Here is a 23,210-nt window from a genome sequence, read left to right as displayed (position 1 = left end):
GTAGAGCACTAATCTCTAGGGTATATAAAGAACTCAAAAAGCTAAACACCAATAATAATAATAATAATAATAATAATAATAATAACAACCCAGTCAATAAATGGGCCAAGGACCTGAACAGACACTTCTCAGAAGATGATATACAATCAGTCAACAGATATATGAAAAAATGTTCATCATCACTAGCAGTTAGAGAAATGCAAATCAAAACTAGTCTTTTTTTAATTTCTTAAATATTACTTTAATGTACATTTAAAAATTTATGTTTAACGCCAGGAGGATCACAACTTCAAGGTCAGCCTAGGCAACATAACTAGACTCGGTCTCAAAAATAAACAAACAGGGCTAGGGATGTGACTCAGTGGAGGGCCCCTGGGTTCAATCCCCACTACTGCCAAAAAACATTTAAGAAATATGGCACATTCAGAAGTCCTCTGTAAACATAATAATTTCTCAGTATATTTTCTGCTTTGTTTCATACATAAATAGCTTAATTTATAAAATCATAAATGACACTATGAACTCTGTGGCCTAGAATAACATATGAATTATGGAATTTGAAAAAAAACATACTCTTTGATTTTATGAATGGCATGCAGTAGTTGCAATGTTTAGTATCATTTAAGTGGCTTATCACAAATTCTTATTGTCTCCCAGCTTATTCTATTAATAGACCTTTCAGTTTATTTGGTAGATATACCATGAATTGAAAAAGTCAAAATGGTCAAAAGCCAAGATTTTTAAAAAACAGCAGAGAAAGTGCCGATCTAAATATCACTAAATCCTATTAAAGCCACTTCAGCTTGTCTGAACAAGAAAATACTACCCAAGAATGAATGCTTATATCATCACTTAAATGATGTCTAACAAAATCTAACATTTAAGAAACAAAAAAATGAGATTAAATCCATGGTAAGCCTTGCAAAAAAAATTCCACTGAGATTCTATTACAGGAACAGAACCAATACCATCTGAAATTTTCCAGAATTTATTTTTGAATCATCATTTTGATGATTTAAAACTTTAAAGGTAAAAATAATGACACAAAATGATTTTTAAAAGCCGTATTTATGATTCCTGATGTATATTTCATTAGTTTCCATTTAATGATTAGAAATCCTTATTCAGAAAATATTATTTATCTGAAATATACTACCTATCTAGTTATTTATTAAATATGTACTCAATATTTGTTAGGTAAGCATTCCTATTACTTTGCTGTTGGCTGTGTTTCATTTTAAAACATTTTTAGGCCTTTAGTATATAAAACTTAGAAAATATTCTCGACTAATATTCTCATTAGATATAAATGATTCAAAATATAAATAATACTAAGCTAAGACTGTTGGTACTTTTAAAAATCTAAGTTTCTAGAAGTTTTATTTTTCAGTCAATATAAAAATGATCTAGTTGACATTATTCACTGTCCAAAAAATGTTGGGTTTTTTTTTGTTGTTATTTTTTTAGTTTTGGTGCCAGAAATTGAATTTTTGCTTAACCACTGAGCCACATCTCCCGACCCTTTTATTTTTTATTTTTACACAGGGTCTCACTAAATTGCTTAAGACCTTGCTAGTTGCTGAGGCTGGCTTTGAACTTGTGATCCTCCTGCCTCAGCCTTTGGATTCTCTGGGATTACAGGAATATGCCACTAACACCTAGTGCAAAAAATGTTTAAAAAACCAAATATTCTTTGTTAAAGACTAGAAATGATTTTCTACTTAAAACAAAAACAAACAAACAAAAAACACCAAGGGCTGGGGATATAGCTCAGTTGGTATAGTGCTTGCCTTGCATGCATAAGGCCCTGGGTTCTAATCCCCAGCACCACACACACACACACACACACACACACACACACACAAAACCCCACCAAGATTCTGGCATACATAAGGAATCTAAATACAAATTCACAAATGGTGGCTAAAATTCTGTCCACTTTCAACCTAATACAATATAAATCTATAAACAATTTAAAGTATATAATGGAAATGTCAAGAAGTCAGAACTACTACACATCATTACTGATGGGTTCCACTGTACTTCAAACAGGCACAGCATATGTGCACATCTGATGGACAGATGGCTTGGAAAATTAAAGCTACCAGAGCTATAGATAAGGAATACATAAATACAAACATAGCAGAACCAAAATAGGCCATTTAAAAGAAGATGAATAAGATGGTATGCAGATACTTGATGGTTTCTCTGTAAGCCCCTTTGCGCTAATTTACAAAGCTACGGTTTTGTAATTCTTTTAAAAAGGAAAAATTTTCTACACTGCTGCATGCAGTAATTTCACGGTACATTCATGTGCAGTCTTTAGATCCTCCCAAGGAGCTTGACATATCTCATCAGGATTTCTGCAGAAGGTCAGCTTGTCATATTCTCAGCAGCCTTTAGTGCTTCAATAGCCTTGCATATTTCCTTGATAACCAATGATCAAGCTTCCTTGTTAATTCCTTGTTCACAAAGTGAAACACAGACAAGTGTTTACATGCCTAAGCCAATATTCAAAATTCTTGAAATCTCAAGCAGCTTGTCCGTGGTTTCCTTAACTGTATTAAAATTTGCTTTCCACAAGCTGGTACCATTGCCACTCTTCATGGTGGAGGCCAAGGGAGGCATCTTTGGGTTTTTATTAAGAAGTTTTACTGAATTGTTCAAGCAGGGTCACTTATTCATTCTTTATTAGGTCTAGTTTTTTGCTTTTGATTATATGCTTTTGACATTTGCTAGGAGTTGAGAATTACTACTACTGTAGCAGATATGCCTTTATTTTACTGATGTTTAAATTAACAATCCCAAAAGTATGTCTTCATATTTTCTGGGAACCAATTATCTACAACTTGAAATTTTATCTGCTGTTTTATAATGACATAGGAAACTTTTCTAAAACATTATCTATGAATTTATTGTCCATTTTTGCCAAATGAATTTTAAAAATTAGTGTACATCCTTGAATACCCCAACTTCCATTTTAAGATAAAACCTAATGAAGTTCCAATCACTCAGCAACATGCATCATCAACTTTTTGTTGTTGTTGTTGTTGTTACTGGGGATTGAACTCAGGGGCACTCAACCACTGAGCCATATTCCCAGTCTTATTTTGTATTTTATTTAGAAACAGGGTCTCACTGAGTTGCTTAGTGCCTCACCATTGCTGAGTCTGGCTTTGAACTTATAATCCTCCTGCCTCAGCCTCCCAAGCCACTGGGATTCATCATCAACTTTTATAACTGTTCTTGTTTTATATAATCCTTCACCTCCACTAGTCCCCCCTTTGACTAAGTGTTAATTTCCAGTGGTCTCAGTCCCCCACCTTTTTTTTTTTTTGTTATCAGGGATTGAACTCGGGGACACTTGACCACTGAACCAAATCCCTAGCCCTTTTTTGTAATATTTAGAGAGAGAGTCTTACTGAGTTGCTTAGCACTTTGCTCTAGCTGAGGCTGGCTTTGAACTCGTGATCCTCCTGCCTCAGCCTCTTGAGCCACTGGGATTACTATTCCCCACTTTTACCTCTTGATTTTTTTGAAGTAAATCAAAGGTAAATGTATATCATTTCTAAATATCTTCGTATATATTTCTAAGATATTAAAGACCTCTTTACAATACCTTAAAGAATGATTCTTGGGCTGTGGTTGTGGCTCAGGGGTAGAGTGCTTGCCTGGCACGTGTGAGGCACTGGGTTCAATTCTCAGCACCACATAAAAATAAACAAACAAAATAAAGGTATTGTGTCTTTCTACAACTAAAAAAAAAAAAAAACTAAAAAAAGAATGATTCTTCATGCTTCAAAATACTTGTCATTATTCAGTTTTCCCCATTATAATTTTTTTATACAGTGAAATAGAATCCAGATAAGAGCTCTGTACTGCATTTGGTTGATATCTATGTATACAGTCTTTTAATTCATAGGCCCCTACTCCCACATACTTTGTGAGATTGTTGAAGAAACTAGTTGTTTCATATGATTTCCTAACCTTTTGGATATTGCTGATAGCATCTGAGTGGTACTGTTTAATGTGTTCTATGAATTTCTTATAACTTGGTAGTTTAATCTAGACCAGGAGCTCTCAGGATCCCTTTGCACTTATCAACATTATTGGGGGCCAGCGGGTATGGCTCAGTAGTAAAGCGCTTGCCTACCATGCAGGAGGCCCTGGTTCCTCCAAAAGCTTTTATTTATATGGGTTATATCTATTGATATTTACTGAATTAGAAATTAACTGAAAATTTTAAAATAATTTATTATAATTCACTTAATAAACTCATTCATTAATATAAAAAATTATGAACATATATCCCCCCAAAAAACAAACAATAAGAATGATACTGTTTACATTTCTTAAGCTGTAAATATGGCTTAAATAGGCGATAGTAGATTATCACACCTGTTTTTGTGTTCAATCTGTCTTAATATATTATTTTGGTTGAAGTATATGAAGAAAGCCTATCCTGGCAAAGATGTGTAGTTGGAAAAAGGAGACATATTTTAATAGCCTTTTCAGATAATTGTGGATATTTTTCTTTGACCCTATATCAAAATACAATGGTGGTGGTAAAACAGAAGTTTTGAGAGGAAACTTGATTCCGTGCTTCTGCAGATGAGACTGGAGTTTCTCTGTTTCTGCTGGCTGGTGGGGTCTGCATAAGGTTGCAGGCGTCTGAGCACGCCTCCCAGGTGTCTGAGAACCTCTTTTTTTTGGTTTGGTAATGAGGATTGAACTCAGGGGCACTCAACCACTGAGCCACATTCTCAGTCCTAAATTTTGTATATTATTTAGAAACAGAGTCTGAGTTGCTTAGTGCCTCACTTTTGCTGAGGCTGGCTTTGAACTTGCAATCCTCTTGCCTCAGCCTCCCGAGCCGCTGGGATACAGGCGTATGCGACCGCGCACAGCTTGAGGACCTCTTAATGGAGGGCTGTACCCTTAAGTATTGTAGCAGACCTCAGCAGCTCACAATCAATTTTACCTTTCTGGGTTCTTATCTCATGAATTCAAAGAATGAAATCCACAGACCAAGATGAATGAATGAAAGAGTAGAATTTATTGAAGAATAGAAACAGGAACTGAACTCTTGCAGTGCAAGAGAGGCCCTGTAGTAAGCATTTCTGCTCCAAGTGTACTAGTCTAGGGATTTATAGAGCATTTGGTTCACTGCTATGGGTCCACACTTATGCTAATTGGGGTTTGGAAATGTACTAATGCTCTCAACTCTTGAGTCCCGATTGCCATTCAGCTCTGTCCTGCTTCTATTTTCTTATCACAGGTCAGGAAGCGGGAAGTTGAGGTCATGGGATGGTCTATCCTTGCTGGTTCTGGGCGGCAGCATGTGTGCAGGGGGCTTCTACAATAGGCATCCGTACCTTGTCCAGGCCTGACCACCCAGGGGTGACAGTTTGGTGCACCTTGTCTAGCAGTGCCTCAGGACTGCCACACCCACATGTTGGGTTCCACTCTGCCACGGGCCATGCACTCCGACCCACCCAGCCTGCCACTCTGCTCTAGTGCTCTGCTGCCATTTCTCAGCAGGGACCAGTAGGCTGGCTGTGCGGCTTGGCAGCCAGGAAGCCATGTCAGTGGTTTCTTAAAGGTCAGTTGCAGTGTGGAATCTGAAACTTTAATATACTACATATTAAAATTCATTGGCCTGACTTAAATTTGAATGGGACATTTATTCACACATGATTTAATAACATTGTGCCTTCTTCATTTGAAAACCATTGGTCCACTGTGTTATACAGATCTTCCAAATATTGGCATACTTCATTATACAAAATTTTTTAAAAAAATCCTCAGATTTATGACCCATCTCTTCAGGAATCAAGTTTTCCAAAATTATGATTTTTGTTTGAAAGTTTGAGTTTTTATCATTGGCAACAAACACTTGCAGCCATTTTCCTTTTAAGTAGCATACTCAGTTTTTCCATTTTTGAGAAAATGTTTGCCAGATACCTAAGTCTAAAAAAGCAAAGTGTGTTAGTATTTCTTTCAAGTAAAAATGGTATTTCATGGAAAAGCAGCTAGTTGAGCTCACAGCCCAGTTGCACAAGTCCTTTGCCTCAAGATGACCATCATATTTCAGTTACCACAGAAACTCTTTGTGCAGACTTTCCATTTCATCATGGATACTGTTAAAAAAGACATGAGCTTTAATAAATTATTACTTATTAGTACTTCATCAAAGGATGATCTTGATGGAATTGGCGTTTTTGTTTTTTAATTGTAGCCTGTGATCCTGAAGAATGTAGTAACTGCTAACAATGTGAGGTGCCACTTTTTGATTCATACTACAGCTAGCAGGTTTTTATTTAATTTTGTTTGCAGTATTGGGAATTGAACCCAGGAGTGCTCTACCACTGAGCTACATCTCCAGCTTTTGTTTTGTTTTGTTTTTTGAGAGAGGGTCTCATCAAGTTGCCAAGGCTGACCACGACGTCAATCCTCCTGTTTCAGCTTCCTAAGAAGCTAGGATTACAGGTGTATACTACTTACCGCACCTAGTAAGAACCTAGCAGTTCTCCCCACCATTGCTTTTGCACCATCAGTGCAAGTTTCAACACAGTAGAAAAGGCAAATAATGTTTTAGAATGAAAATAGTTTGACCTTATTCCTTTAAGAGGGTGTCAGGATCTCTAATAGGTCCACTGGCCATAATTCTGGAACTGTTAATCTTGACCAGATTCATGGTGAATTTTTTTGGCAAGGATATTTCATAAGTTGTATGTGTACTTCAGTCTGGAGGTTCCTGGATCTGGATATATGGTCATCTCTTTATTGCTGTTGTTGAAAGCCACTGAAGGTAATAGATGCCATTTCGTTAGAAGATACAAAATGTTGACGTTTGATGGTTTCTTCTCCATTTACCAACTGAAATACTTGTGAAATTAAGCATTTCATTAACTTTGTAGATGCTATTAGGTATAATTTATGTAGAAAAGACAGATTATATACTTGATTTCCCCTCTTTATTACCATTTTTCAAAATGATGAGTTTCCTACCATTCTCCAAAGATAACCAAAGATTTTTTGTGTCATTAATGAATTCATGGATTTAAAAATATTTGTTGTATTTTAGTCCTTTGAGTTTTTTAAAAAAAATTTCAAGTTGTTCCATCTTGATTTCATCCTACAAGTTTTTTTAACCTGATTTATTGAGGTTTGATTTTTATATTTCAGAGTAATTTTCAAGCGCTTTCTTGCTTTCTCATGTGATGAAATATTCCAGATTCATCTTTTCCATTTCCTGCACCAAAGCTGGAAACAGCCATTTTTCAAAAGAACTCTGGTTCCCTTTAGTGGGAATGATAGTCAGAAAACACAGTCTACTATAAGGTGTGCTCATTGCAGTTAAATCATTTTTTTCTAGGTTTATTTCAAATTCATGAATTCTTACACTAATTGCAGTTCATATTGAATACTGCAGATGTAGTATTAACCATTTTGATCCAATATTTGTGATTCCTTCCCCTCAGTAGTGCCAATGTTTGCTTTACATTCCATAATAAGCATGTCAGCCTCGGAATAACAGTACCAGTACTTCCACCAGCAATTACTGAACACAATTGTGTTACAGCTCCCTTTGTCCTTAGGGCATATCCCAGAAGTATAATCAAATTATTGTATGTTGAAGCCACTTGGAATAGTTCTTTGTGGTTGTGCATATACTCAGTATGTAGATAGACTGGTTATTTTATTTTGCTTTTCTTATTGTTTTACCTTATGATTATATAAATTATATGGTTCCAAAGGCAAATCCACAAAACAGAGTTATTCAGATTTAGCATATATCCTTATTTCCTATACCATTTTCACTTTTTTGTTATGTTTTGAAGATGTGTACACACATACACACACACACATATTTGTACTCATGTTCTAAGATAACAGTAGTATAGTATACATACTTTTCTCTTTGTTTTTACTTAACTTTATATCTTTAAAAATCACTTCTTTAAAAATCACTCCATAGCAGTATGTAGAAATAGTTGACATTCCTTTTTTTTTTTTTTTTTCCCTATCTTTGCATTCTGTTGGGAGAATATATTGCAGTTTATTCAGCCAGTTCTCTGCTTAGGTTATTCACAGTGGTTTTAAAGTTAATTGCTTCATAAACCTTATGATACTTTTTATAAGTCTTACCTTTGATTTTTTTTATTATTTCTTACACACATGACAATAGTGGAGTGCATTACATTCATATTTTTTTGCATTACGATTCTTAATACACCTTTATACCACAATTTATCAAATCTCTGTTTGTATATAAGGTATGTTGACACCAAATTCACATCTTCATACATAATTTTGTATAATGATGACTGTCTCCTTCCACTGTCCTTGCTATTCCCCCTTACCTTTGATTCTTAAAGATCATAGTTTCAGCTTTTCAGTATTGAGAGGTTAGTTAAATACTTTAAGCCTGTTTAGCTTTTTTAAAAAGCAAGGCGTAGATTTATTCAGAGATCGGTCTCTGCCACAGTCTGGTGCTGTTTATATAAACTAACTAGTCTCTAAGACTAATTTAATCATAGCGCTAGGGTCACAGGAAAGTGAAGTCAGTCTTGTGGCAAACATTGTTTGTTAGCCTGCCCCAAGTTATCAGAATGCAAGTTAGTATTAGCAAGGGAAGGGGTCCTGTAGGCCTAGATTCCTAATTGCTATAAACAGAATCTGACGTTTTTAAAGTTTGAATCTCATTTCAACCAAGGTCAGATTTGGTTCAATTACTTTAATTATGCTATAATTTGAAGTCAGAAAAGAAAAGGGGAAACAACTATAAATTCAGTATTACTTGTTGTTTGTTGAGAAGGTTTCAAAAGTTGATTTTTTTTTTTTTCATACTGGGGGATTGAATCTAGGGCACTTAACCACTGAGCCACATCCGTAGCCCTTTTTATATTTTATCTTGAGACAGGGTCTCGCCAAGTTGCTCAGGACTCTCATTAAGTTGCTGAGGCTGGCTTTGAGCTCAAGATTTTTCTGCCTCAGCCTTCTGAACTTCTGGGATTACAGGCTTGTACCACTGCATTTGGCTGAAAGATATTTTTAAAAGTAAATTTGCTATTAATCTAGAAAAGAAACTTCAGATTTTCAGCTGAGATGAATGTAAATTGTTTTTCTTACTGCTGGACCCACAGCCATGCCTTTGAATGATGACCTCTTTCACCTATTTTTTACTCTTCTTCTGAGCTGTCAAAAATACTGTTAGTCTTTCTACTCAGCTTCACCTCCCAATTTTTTTCTGGCATGAGCTCTTGATAGTACACTAATCTATTATCCTGGGACATGAAATGTTGAGAAGACAAGGATGAAGGAGGCAGGAGATTAGCAAGGATGGTGGAATGTGATGGATATCATTATCCAAAGTACATGTATGAAGGCACGATGGGTGTCAACATACTGTATATACAAACCGAGATATGAAAAGTTGTGGTATATATGTGTAATAAGAATTGTAATGCAAAAAAAGTACATGTATAAAGACATGAATTGATGTGAACATACTTTATACAAAGAAATGAAAAATTGTGCTCTATATGTGTAATAAGAATTGTAATACATTTTAAAAAAAAGAAGACAAGGATGAAGATTTATGTCAATTTTCTCATCTCTATCCAAAGAAAGAGTCTCTTAGAACTCTGAAAGTAGTATTTGCTTAAGTCCCCCAGGGCCCCTGAAAGAAAAACATGATGTGGAGCCTTTTCTTTTTTTTTTTTTTCATATCTAAGATGTGTCGCTTGTATCATATCCCTCTCCCAACATAACCACTTCACTTGACAAAGATCCTGATGCTCCACCACTCAAATGAAATACAACACAATTGGATATCTTTTGTCTTCAACAAGTTCACTCCAAGCCCCAATCATCCTTGAATGGAAAGCAGGTTTCTTTTCCTTTCTTCATATCAGTTTGAGACTTCAAACTAACAGGCTAAGGAAGACAGAATTTCGGGAGGTTGAACCAAAGGGGAAAGGCTGATTGTTGGTGCTTCATTGTGCTGCCACTGAGAGACACAACTCAGGGTATTGGTTGTGCTGTACATCCAAGTTTTTTGACTGAAAATTTTAGATTTCAGGTTTCTATAGAAGGTTCTATAAACTGTGGTTGGGTCTCTTTGTTTGGAAGTACATTAGGTGTATCAAAGTGACTGCTCTTTGTTATAAAGGAGTAGGCCTGATCCTTAAGATCACTAGAGGCAAGCTTTTAGGGTTCGCATCCTGACTTTACTATTTTCTGAATAGCTTTAAGCCAGTTTCTTTCTTCTAAGCTTCATTTTCATCTGTAAAAAGGGGTATAACACTAGAACTACAGGACAGACTTTGTGTTAGTTTGAGAGTTAAGGGGTAATGCATAAAAAATGCCTCCACCATAATAGGCACTTCATAAATGCCAACTTTTCCCCCTCACTTTCTTTTCCTTTCCCAAAACATTGTCCATGGAACACGTTTTAGTTACCTAAACCTTTTCCCCAGGGGTCTTCCATTGACTTCCATTATAACATCAGAGAGATAACATTTCTAAAGAAAACTTAACTCCCTAAGGGATTGATTAAAAAACTGCTTAAAAAACAAAAGAATTAAAACCATTGCTAGTTGAAAATTGAATTCCAAAGTAGTCATTAGTATTATTTTAATAACTTTCCAATGTCTTCCTCTCACCCTCCCTTCCTCTTTCATCTCTACTCAACAATTTTTCTTTCTTTTTAAAATTTTAAATGTTATTTTATTTATTTTTTAATTTTAAATTTATTTATTCTAATTTGTATGATGGCAAAACACATTTCAATTCACAGTACACATATAGAGCACAATTTTTCATGTCTCTGATTGTAAACAAAGTAGAGTCACACCATTCGTGTCTTTGTATATGTACCTAGGGTAATGATGTCCATCTCATTCCACCATCTTTCCTACCCACATAAGCCCTCCCTTCCCTTTCATCCCCTTTGCCCTATCTAAAGTTCTTCCATTCCTCCCATGACCCCCCCACGCCCAGTCCTGTTATGAATCAGCATTCTTATGTCAGAAGACATTCGGCCTTCGGTTTTGGGGGATTGGCTTACTTTACTTAGCTTGATATTCTCCAACCCCATCCATTTACCTGCAAATGTCATAATTTATTCTGTTTTAATGCTGAGTGATATTCCATTGTATATGTATACCACAGTTTTTTTATCCATCTACTGAAGGGCATCTAGGTTGGTTCCACAATTTAGCTATTGTGAATTATGCTGCTATAAACATTGATGTGGCTGTGTCACTGTAGTATGCTGATTTTAAGTCCTTTGGAAGTATACCGAATAGTGGGATAGCTGGGTCAAATGGTGGTTCCATTCCTAGTTTTCTAAGGAATCTTCATACTGCTTTCCACATTGGTTGCACCAATTTTCAGTCCTACCAGCAATGTATGAGTGTGCCTTTTCCCCACATACTCGCCAACACTTACTGTTGTTTTTACTCTTTTTTAAAAAAAATATTCTTAAGTTTTATGTGGACACAATATCTTTATTTTACATTTATGTGGTGCTGAGGATTGAACCCAGTACCTCATGCATTGCTAGGTGAGCACTCTACCACTGAGCGACAACCCCAGCCCTGTTGTTTGTATTCTTAATAGCTGCCATTCTGACTGGAGTGAGATGAAATCTTAGAATAGTTTTTTTTTTTTTAATTTGCATTTCTCTAATTATTTCTTTAATTGCTAGAGATGTTGAACATTTTTTCATATATTTGATGACTGTATATCATTTTCTGAGAAGTGTCTGTTCAGTTCCTTGGCCCATTTGTTGATGGGATTATTTAGAGGTTTTTTTGGTGTTAAGTTTTTTTTTAATATTTATTTTTTAGTTGAAGGTGGACACAATACATTTTTTATTTCTTGTCTTTTTGTGGTGCTGAGGATTGAACCCAGTGCCTCACATGCCAGGTGAGTGCTCTTCGTCTGAGCCACAATTCCAGCCCTGGTGTTAAGTTTTTTGAGTTCTTTATATATCCTAGAGATGAGTGTTCTATCTGATGTGCATGTGGTAAAAATTTGATCCCATTCTGTAGGCTATCTATTCACCTGACTGAGGTGTTTCTTTTGCTGAGAAGAAGCTTTTCAGTTTGAATCCATCCCATTTATTGATTCTTGGTTTTATTTCTTGCACTATAGGAGTCTTATTAAGGAAGCTGGGGCCTAATCCAACATGATGAAGATTTGGGCCTACTTTTTCATCTGTTACACGTAGGGTCTCTGGTTTAATTCCTTGGTCCTTGATCCACTTTGAGTTGAGTTTTGTGCATGGTGAGAGAGAGGGATTTAATTTCATTTTGCTGCATATGGATTTCCAGTTTTCCCAGCATCATTTGTTGAAGAAGCTATCTTTTCTCCAATATGTTTTTGACACCTTTGTCTAGTATGAGATAAATGTATTTATGTGGATTTCTCTGTGTCCTCTATGTACCATTGATCTACATGTCTATTTTGGTGCCAATACCATGCTGTTTTTGTTACTATTTCTCTGTAGTACAGTTTAAGGTCTGGTATAGTGATGCCACCTGCTTCACTCTCCTTGGTAAGGATTGCTTTGTCTATTCTGGGTTTCTTGTTTTTCCAGATGAAATGAATTCAGCAAAGTAGCAGAATATAAAATCAACACCCATAAAGCAAAGGCATTTCTGTAAATCAGTGACAAATCCTCTGAAAGAGAAACTAGGAAAACTACCCCATTTACAATAACCTCAAAAAAAAAAAAAAAAAAAAAAACTTGGAAATCAACTTAATGAAAGATGTGAAAGACCTCTACAATGAAAACTATAGAACACTAAATAAAGAAAGAAGACCTTAGAAGATGGAAAGTTCTCCCTTGTTCTTGGATAGGCAGAATTAATATTGTCAAAATGACCATACTACCAAAAGCACTATACAGATTTAATGAAATTCCAATCAAAATCCCAATGACAGGGCTGGGGTTGTGGCTCAGTGGTAGAGCACTGGCCTAGCATGTGCCCTCGGTTCGATCCTCAGCACCATATAAAAATAAATAAATAAAAAGAAAGGTATTGTGTCTGACTACAACTAAAAAATATTTTTTAAAAAAATCCCAATGACATTCCTTATAAAAATAGAAAAATCAAGTTTTTCTTTCTACCCACCTCACATGCTTTTCAAACCACCAAGCTCTCTTGAGTGTTGTAAGCCAGACCTCCAATTGCAATAACACACTTTTGCCAGTAGATGCCACCTTTTTGCTTCTAGTGTGTGCAGTCTTCTGTGTGGCGTATCCTTATGCCAGAGAGAGGTTGTGGCTAGGTAAAATGGGTAATGGAATTAATTCACCAGCATACAAGTTTGACATTGTGTGATGTGAGTTCCTTGAAAATAGAGGCACCTTGTGACACAGACCAGTAGAATGGACATCACAGTACATCAGAAGAGGGGAGAATGGCCTCAGCCCTAGCTGGGATCTTAGGTGAGTGGCTCTCCTCTTTGAGTTTCAGGTTTCTGGTCTACTTTTCCCACAGGGTTGGAGAAAGGATTAAATGAAATTTAGTTTGGGTTATTTAAACCAACTTTTCTTTCAGAATTCTGGTAGAATTCTGTTACTTATTATTTCACATTGTATTTAACCTTTGTAGAAAAAAAGTATCATTAGTCCTTTTTATTTTAATTAGGTATATATGATAGCAGAATGCATTTTGATTCATTATACACAATTGCAGCACATCTTTACATTTCTATGGTTGTACATGATGTAGCGGCATCTCACCATATGCGTAGTCATACATGTACCTAAAATAATGATGTCTATCTCATTCCACCATCTTTCTTACCACCTTGCCCCCTCATCACCTCTCCTCCCCTTTGCCCCATCATAATTCCTCCATTTTTCCCATGTCGCCCCCATTATGGATCAGCATCCACTTATCAGAGAGAACATTCAGCCTTTGGGTTTTTGGGGATTGGCTTACTTCACTTAGCATGGTATTCTCCAACTCCATCCATTTACCTGAAAATATCATAATTTTATTCTATTTTAATGCTGAGTAATATTACATTGTGTATGTATACCACAGTTTCTTTATCCATTCATCTATTGAAGAACATCTAGGTTGCTTCCACAGTTTAGCTATTTTGAATTGAGCTGCTATAAATATTGTGTAGCTGCGTCACTGTAGTATGCTGATTTTAAGTCCTTTGGGTATAGACCGAGGAGTGGGATAGCTGGGTCAAGTGGTGGTTCTATTCCAAGTTTTCTAAGGAATCTCCATACTGCTTTCCATATTGGTTGCACCAATTTTCAGTCCCACCAGCAATGCATGAGTGTGCCTTTTCTCTCACATCCTCGCCAACATTATTGTCTGTATTCTTGATAACTGCTATTCTGATGGGCCTAAGATGAAATCTTAGTTTGGATTTGCATTTCTCTAATTACTAGAGATGTTGTATATTTTTTTAATATATTTGTTGATCAAATGTACACCTTCTTCTGAGAAGTGACTGTTCAGCTCCTTAGCCCATTTATTGATTAGATTTTTTTTGTTTGTTTTAAGTTTTTTGAGTTCTTTATATATTCATTAGCTCTTTGATGACAAATATTCAGAGACAGGGGAAGGTCAAAGGACCTGGTATGTCCATTCTCCTGGAATGCTTCCATTTGCTGATGTTAGTAATAGTGTATCATCACTTAAGACAGAGCATTTAATACAGTTAAAGTGGTACATTCATATCATGTTATTTTATTTGGTGATGTTTACAGTGTTCTTGTGAGGAAATGAAACAGTTTCCTATCCTTTTTTTATATTTGACATTTTTATTTTTTTAATATTTTTTTAGTTGTTGATAGACCTTTATTTATTTGTATGCGGTGCTGAGAATTGAACCCAGTGCCTCACACATGCCAGGCAAGTGTGCTACCACTGAGCCACAGCCACAGCCCTTATAGTTTGACATTTTTAAAAGACAACTTCATTACTTAGTGCCAGAATCAATTCTAGAGCCCAGATTCTCAAGTCACATCTCTGTTAACTCTTTTTTCTTCTTACGTGAAAGCAACAACAAACAACACTGAACACAGAGTAGGTATTTAATTAGTGTTATAAGCCAGGAAGAAGAATCATTTGTAAAATGATGTATGATGAGATCTGGAGTAACCAAGGAGAATGATTGTAGGTTTATTTTGTCCTACTGAGAATTTTATGACATCGAGAGGAATATTTATCATTGACTCTAAATGTTTTTTTCCATGCTTATTCAGAACACAGCGCATATTGACAAGCTTTGCATTTTATTGTTTAGGTAACAAATTCCCATGTTGGGACAATTTAATTTTTACCTTCTTTTATTTTCTTTATTGTTTACTTTGTAACTATGGATTTTATAATAATTATGTTGTCAGAAAATGTCATGCTAACCAAAAAGCATTATTATTTTAAGAACAGTTTTGGTTTTGACCAAACATAATCTCTGTGAAAACAAAAAAAAGATGTCTATTGTATAGAAGTCTTAATGCTTTAGCAAACATTTGATACATTTTTTCCTGATATCTGTCCCAGTGTGCCAATTGGTCTAATTCAGGCATTTGTTCCTGAATTTTTCTTCTTATTCCCAGTTATTTATTGTCTAATCAGTATGAACTTTTCTGCTAATTTGTTTTTTTTAACAGCATTAATAGATATTATTTTTTAAAATAATCTTTCTATAGTTTGCTCATTTTCTTGTCTCATTTTTGTTTTTCTGCTAATTTGTTTTTTTTAACAGCAGTAATAGATATTATTTTTTTAAATAATCTTTCTATAGTTTGCTCATTTTCTTGTCTCATTTTGTTTTATTGGTAGGTACACCTAGTTGAGTGCTTATTATGTGTATGTCCCTATGAATATTTTGTCCCATTTGCTTCTCACACTCATCTTCTCACGTAAAATGCATGATAGCTCTTATCCCATTCATTTTGGCAGTGAGGCTTGGAGACACTAGATGATGTCTCTCCAGAGTGCATGACTTATAAGTGATGGAGTTAAGCTTTAAATTCATTTTTTATATGAAGTCCCTTAATCATCTTAGAATAATATATTTGTTTGCCTAAGAAGTATTATGCCATATGTGCTGGTGGTGAGCGTGTATCTAATTCAGATGCTGCTGCTTTTCTTCCTCTAGTCTGTCCAGCACTTGGCTCATAGCCACAGCACACAGGTGCTCAGAATGTGTTATCTGATGGTCATTTGAGCCCAAAATGCACTTCCAAATCCTTTTCAATTTTCTTATGTAAAATTTACTCATCTATGTGTATAGGAATGTTATTTGGACTATAAATTTGACAGATGTGGAATTTAAGTTTTCTCTCCCTTCTTAAGTAGAAAACATTGATTAGAACTGTAGATTGAAGCTGGATAAAGCATATTAAACATTTAGCAAGTGCCTGAATTTCTGGTTTATTGCTAGTAAATGGGCTCCTTTCCAAGTGATGGCTCACGTGTAGTTAAAAGGGAGTAGTGATATCAGGAATCAGGCCTAGCTTCTGATAGCCTTGTAACCTTAATCAGGCCAGCTGCCCTTTCTAGGGCTGGCTGTCTTCATCTGCTAAAGATGAGTTTAAAAAGAGCCCTCAAACCTTCTGGTTCTTTGTTAGTCTTTAAAATGGAACTACTGCCTATCTATTACAGGAGCTGCAAGAATCTGAAAGACAGACCCTGTAGAAAGCACATAAAGGTTGCTTAGTGTTAATAAGGCTTTTCCCCTGTCCTTTTAAAATGCAAGAAGTGCTTTGGACACTCAGAAGATTAAAATGAACATAGGAGGCAGGGTAAGTGACCAAGAGCCAGATAGACCTGGTCAGTCGTGCCTTCACTATTACGTGATCTAAAATTCTAGGCAAGTTGCTTAATTTAAAATGAATATACTGACCACATTTACCTCAGGGTTATTGAGAAGATAAAAAAATTGTAAAATTTCTACCTACCTACCTATTTATGAGACAGGGTCTTGCTGTTCTCAGGCTAGTCTCAACTCCTCAAGTGGTCCTCCTGCCTCAGCCTCCCAAGTGCAGTGACTGTAGGCACACATGACTGCATCTGGCTTAAAATACGTTTGAAGTACTTAGTAGAGTGCCTAACGGAATGGCCATTCAATAAATTTTGTGTACATATCAAAACATAAGGTGGGAGGGATGAATGAACTACCAGAAAAGGAAGAGTTAAAAAAAAATAATTAGGTAGGCCACCCAAAAGAAGGGAGGTAGGAAGAAGCCCCAGCACTTACTTCACATTTTGTTGAGGCCCTGCCATGACAGCTCTCACTTCTTAGCTCACGTATGGTTTGAAGCACTAATTTAATACTTAAGATGAACTGAATTCTGTTGTGACTTTTTTGTTCCTAGGGTTCAAGCATCTAGCATATTAATCGAGTCATTGACAGACCCTTGTCTTTTCTCTCACCAGATTATTTCTCCTCTGTTCTTGCCCTTGGAAGCTATATAAGACCTGGACAGTGCCCTCATTTGTATTCTTTTTTTTTTTTTTTTTTCAAAATAGTTTTAATCCTGTGGTACGGTTGTTAAGTGTGTGTGTGTGTGAGAGACAGATATGGGGCTATCTGGGAGCCATCACTGCCCTGAGTATTCCTGTTTGCAGAGCTGAATTCCTCTTGCATACAACCTTGGATATGAAGGTGGCCAGCTGCTGGAGGAAGAGCAAACTCAAATCCACTCTTTAGACCCACCGCTCACTTCAGTTTACTCTTTGGGAAAATCATGATTAAAAACTATTACAAGATTTTGTAACCTTCAGAAGTGGATGTAGCTAATTAGAGTTTAAAACATCTTAAGGGATTAGTGTTTAAAATGAAGTAAAGTCAGGAAATTTGCTTTCCCCTCCTAAGTGCACTGATTCCCAGATATGGCAGGACCAAGCAGAAGGTTATTTTCACACATTGGGAAGAAACGTTCCATTCCAGACTCAAGTAGAGGTTTTCCACTTTTAGAAGTGCTGCTGAGGCTATAATTATAAACTACAACCATTCTAGGATTAATTTAAAACAGTTCCTGAGGTGAATTAAGATCTTGCAATAAAAATACCATATACAATCTGTCACATTATCTGTGGCCATTCTTTCCTGGGACCAGCCTAGTTAATGAGAGTAACAGGTGCCTAGAAGTTTATTGCTGAAGGCATGTTTTGAACAATGGTACTATGAATTCAGCACTTATATGAGAATGGTGCTTGAATTCATGGTATTTGATCAAGATTTGAGTTTTATATTCATTTATGCAAGAGCTAGTGACGTACACGATTTCACCTTTTTTCTTTCTCACTTCCTCTCCTCCCATCTGTTGTTTTGTTTTTTTAAGGATGGAAAAAGCTAGTATGGCTAGTATGGCCTGGTCCTCATTCTCTGACTTCTAGCTGTCCATTTCCTTCTCCTCCCCGCTTTGCTTTCTTTACCAGGGCCTAAACAAGGCTGAATGACTGCAACCTCCAGGGAAGTTTTGTACTGGACTAGATAACCTTTAAAGTTTGGTCCAGTACTGAGAGTGTGGTACCACATCAGTGAACTCTTGTAGCTCCTCAAACGTGATAAAAAGGTGAGCCCTCAGCATCCAAAGTCATGGGATCCTGAGGCTGGTTGCAGCGAGAACAGGAAGCTGAGAAGGGAAAGCCAGTTTGGCCCATGGCACATATAATTTTCTGTAATTTGAATAGGCATGAGCTCTCTAGTTCACCACAAATCTCACCACCTCCTGTGTTTATTTTTTATAAATGGCTCCTTGGGGTTATTTTTATCGCTTGTGCCAGCCCTGAAAGTGTTTGTATTTGTGACCTTTGATTTAACTAATCCCCAATTCATGAACATTTTAGGTGACCGCCAACTTTTTAATATTAATAAATATTGGTTTAATGAACATCTTTACATTGTATGCCCTTAGAATTAACTCCTGCAAGTAGAATTATTGGGTCAAATTTTTTATTTGAAATTGTGATAAATATTGTCAAAGTTCTCTATTGTTTTTGGTGTGTGAATTGCCAGTTTGTTATTTATCTTTCATTAGTTTTCTTACTGATTTTTAAGAGTGGTGATCAAGTAAGATTATCAACCTTTTAATAGGTGATAAATGTATTTTCTGTTTTTTAAAGCTTTTATATAATGTCTAACTATTCAGACATTTTAGATTTTTATGTATTTTGATTTACTAACTTTTACTTTGTGGTTCCTGGAATTTTATGTCATGTTTAGGAAATCTTTTTCAATCCAGCTTCATGAATTTCTAAACAGCCACTTTTGCTAACAACCAGGGACTTAAAATACGTGGTTAATTTGCAATTTCTAAGTCTTGATAGCATCTGTATCTAAATGTGGCTTGTTTTTACAGATAGAAAGTTTCTACTTCCGACTCTGAGTTTCAGTATTTTTCTGCTTTCAAACCCCCCAGAAAGGAGCTGTGAACAGAATACCGTATTGGTTTTGGCACTGACTTTAATGCATTTCAAATAGGCTGATTCTACAGAATTTGATCCATAGTACTTTAGTGTCTTGATGCCTTTTTGCCAAGCAAAATTGATTATTTCTAACCCAAAGACCTTCAGTGCTGGACTGAAAAAAAAAGTAAGGAGGGCCTCCTCAGATGGTGACAGATTATATAATTTGGCATCCAGTACAATGCTTTTTATTTTTCTCTCAGTTTTTTCCCTGTCTGCTAGTCACCAGTGGTCCATGCCTCTCATTGCTTGGTGACTTTTTGGAGGGCAGATTCAAATTTTTTCTTTCCAAGTCTTAGTAATTGTATCTTTAAAATATTTTTCTTTTTTTCCTGGCAGTTTGCTAAGTGGATACTGGGGTCTTTTTTTGACAGTTTTTTCTAGCTTTCTCTTGTGTTGTGGCATTTAGCTCTGGATTGAATTTGTTGTGCTGATGTATTTTCAGCCATAGTGATGTCTGCTCTATGATGTGGGTTCTGCTTATCACTTTAGTTAGAGGTGTTTTTAACTTAGTATCTTGTTTTGTACCTCTTTTGTAATCATATCCTCCTAAATTATTATAGTGTATTATTTTAAAGTAGATTTTATCATTGAGTCTTGTTTTTCAGTCAAGCGTATAGGCAGGGAGACAGATTCTACATTTGGTTGAAGGCAATGGTTAAAACAATCAGAGTCATTCTGTTAGGGTTCATAGACTGTTCTCTTAAGCTGCCATGTCACCTTATCTAACCCTCAATTTCCTTATCTGTCAAACATGGATAAAAATCACATATCATAGGGCCAGGCCATAGTGAGTATGACATGAGACAATGGCTTTAAAGCACTTAGGAGTCTCTGGCTTGCAGTAAACCTTTTTTTTTTTTTTTTTTGTGATGCTGGGATTGAACCCAGGGCCTTGTGCATGTGAGGCAAGCACTCTACCAACTGAGCTATATCCATAGCCCTAAATTTTTTCTTTTAAAGCGTCGGTTTGCTCTTCTAGGATGTTACAATGCTATTTTCCCTCATAATTGTAAAAAAATTATATCCACATTTTAGAAAGTTCAGATATTGAAAATATTAAAGAAGAAAATGTTTCCTATAATTCTACCACCCTCAGCGATAATCATCACTTACATTTTAACATGTTTCCTTCCGGGTTTTTTTGTATTTATATATTATTTTACATAGCTGAGATCATTCTGCATGTGTAATATAGCTTGATTTTTTTTCACTTATCATGAACAATGTCATTAAAACATTTATAAAATCATCATTTTATGGTTACATATAGTCTATAACATTATTTTGATTGAGTTAATCATTCTCTTTATTTGGCCTTTAGTATTTGGAGCTTTTTTGGTGGAGCTGGGCTGCTTTCAGATCACTGTTGCTAAGCCAGTCTTTCTTCTTTTCAGTTGGAGAGAGGTTTAAAGGCTTCATGATTGCACTTGTTGTTGTCGTTGTTTGCCTGTTGAATTAAGTGTGTGAATGAAGCCAGGATTTTAGCCATTAAACCCTGTGCTCTCAAACTTCTCCCTCCACCTTTCTGGACAGTCTCCATGCTTATTTGCTTTTTAACCTTTTTCTCATGAATTTCTTCTAATTTTGTGCTGGAAGAAAGATGAATGGGGATTATGATTAGTATTAGGTCTCCAACCCTACTGTGCCATGTGAATGGCTAGGAGCTAGCCAGAATAAACACTAGTTGCATGTTAATAGAGCTTTACTAAGGTAATCATGCTGAGCAGTTTCTGGTAAGAAGACTAACCTAGATTGTTCTTGACAGGGCACATTATTTTTGTTTCTACTTCTTATTTTTCCTGTAAAGTCAGGTTTAAAGTATGTTGAGACTGAATTCATTTGTACTTTGGAATATAATGAGGTCTTGTATTTTTTACTTTAAGAAAACCAGCCAAAAACAGCAGTCTGGAAAAGACATATGTATCCAAAATTGCCAGGGAAGCCTGCTGTGTAGATACGCTTTCTGAGAAACCACATGGCAAATGAATGTCGTCTTTGTTTCAGAACACAGTAGCCTGGTTCTGCTGGTGAATCACACTAGCTGGTTTGAGCTTGGATTTTTAACTCAGTTATTGAAATAGCACTGAGAGCAAGACTTAAAAGCTTGTAGCTGGTGACCTCAGAAGGTTGCTCAAAACAATATGGATCTGTATGAGCTTGACACTGGTTTTTACTTCCTTGGTTTGATTCTGAGACTGCCTGATCTGCAGCTATTTAGCAGCCTTCTTCTTTAAAGTTCATTCTTAAGATCATATTCTCTAATGTTGAAATATAGGATAATTTCTATTTTTAATACATAATGAGCCAGAGGCTGAGTCCAGACTGGCTCAGAAATGGATCCTAAGAACCACAAACATATATTTTAGCACCTTGGGTCTGAGGAAAGCCTGTCTTACAGTCACTTCCATGTGGCTTCACAGGAAGAGCAGGTGACAAGTGGGCATATATATGTCTTGAATTCCTAGAAGCCATTGTCCCCCTTACTTAGTGATACTACTGATCCAACTCTGTATCAGTCAGAGAATGAGAGCCTTTAAGGATTAAAAGGGGCCTTAAGGGACATGTATTCCAACTTCTGCCACATTTCCAATAGGCATCATGCAGTGTTTTTTTTTTAAATAATTTTTTAGTTGTTGATGGACCTTTATTTTATTTATTCATTTATATGTGGTGCTGAGGTGCTGAGAATTGTACACATGCGAGGCAAGTGCTTTTCTACCTCTGAGCCACAACTGCAGCCCCATGCAGTAGGTTTTTTTTTTTTTTTTTTTTAACAACTCTGATCATTTCTGAGGAGAGGCAGGATTCCACAAACTGGGCGTTAGTCTATATCACTGCTCAGAATTTCTGTCTGAAGATACAGCATTTCAAAACTTCAGCAAAAATTTGTCTCCACGCACTTTTACCCATGCAATTTTGATTATTTCTCACAAACTGTACAGGTTACTTGATTAGCTCAATTTTCCATTTTTTACAGCTGGAGAAAGCCCCAGTCTCTTGCCCCTAACCCCTTAACATGTGGTAACTAGGCTTGAATAAAACTTGCCAGCCTGGTGCTGCTCAGCACATGGGCTCTGTTGGTATCTTTGCACTTCATCTTCTCTCCATTTAGCTGAGAGCATGAGTGTGAATGCACCACATAGTGGATGTTGGGTGATGACTCATTAAAAATGCAGACTCCAGACTCAGAAACAGATTGCATTTTAGTCTCTACCACTTGCTGACTGTGTAACCTCAGTCAGATTGGATTATGTAATTCTTCAAACCTCAAACTCCTCATCTATAGAATCACATAAATAATTTTAGCTAAAAAAAAAAAATAATAATAATTTTAGCTGTAAGATCTGGTAAAGATGAAATGAAGTGTAATTCATGTGAAGCACTTAATGTATGACCAACTATAATGAATAGTTAATAAATGTTAAATATAATTCTTTTATTATTACTCTTGTTATCATTCCTAATCACCATACAACAAAGTCCTTGAGTCTTTCCCTCTCACCAGGGCAGTTCTGACAGGGCTTGTGCTTCTCTTCAGTTCTGTCTTTACATTTCTTATTCCTCTCTGTAGGACTATGCTGGTGTTCATTTTACCCAATTACTGAGAAAAACAGTGTTAGTTAACATCATGAGAAGGGCTGGGGCTGGTGGTACACACAGTGTCTCTGGACCCCAGCGGCCCCCTCTCTCAGAGGAGGAAGTTTCGGGAGTTAATCTCAGTAGTTAGCCATGTTGTCAGAACTG

The 23,210-nt window shown here is 36.1% G+C and overlaps 1 protein-coding gene across 4 annotated transcripts in view; it reads left to right on the top strand.

The window, feature by feature from the left end:
* Stk4 (serine/threonine kinase 4) overlaps positions 1-23,210 on the top strand; it is a 154,749-nt gene that overhangs the window by 59,722 nt on the left and 71,817 nt on the right. The window contains exon 11 of one of the 4 annotated variants that reach the window (XM_058575653.1): positions 1,546-22,243. The exons of the other annotated variants lie outside the window; for them this stretch is intronic. Within the exon in view, the coding sequence (XP_058431636.1) occupies positions 1,546-1,662 (117 nt within the window). The 3' untranslated portion in view covers positions 1,663-22,243. Of the gene's footprint in view, positions 1-1,545; positions 22,244-23,210 lie in introns of those variants that run through there. 4 annotated transcript variants of the gene reach the window in all.

This window comes from Marmota monax, unplaced genomic scaffold (assembly GCF_021218885.2).
Source record: "Marmota monax isolate L192 unplaced genomic scaffold, Marmota_monax_Labrador192_F-V1.1 WCK01_AAM20220418_F8-fsc00014, whole genome shotgun sequence".
Taxonomy (NCBI): Eukaryota; Metazoa; Chordata; class Mammalia; order Rodentia; family Sciuridae; genus Marmota; species Marmota monax.
Note: the sequence above shows the minus strand (reverse complement) of the source record. Positions and strands in the feature narration are given on the sequence as shown.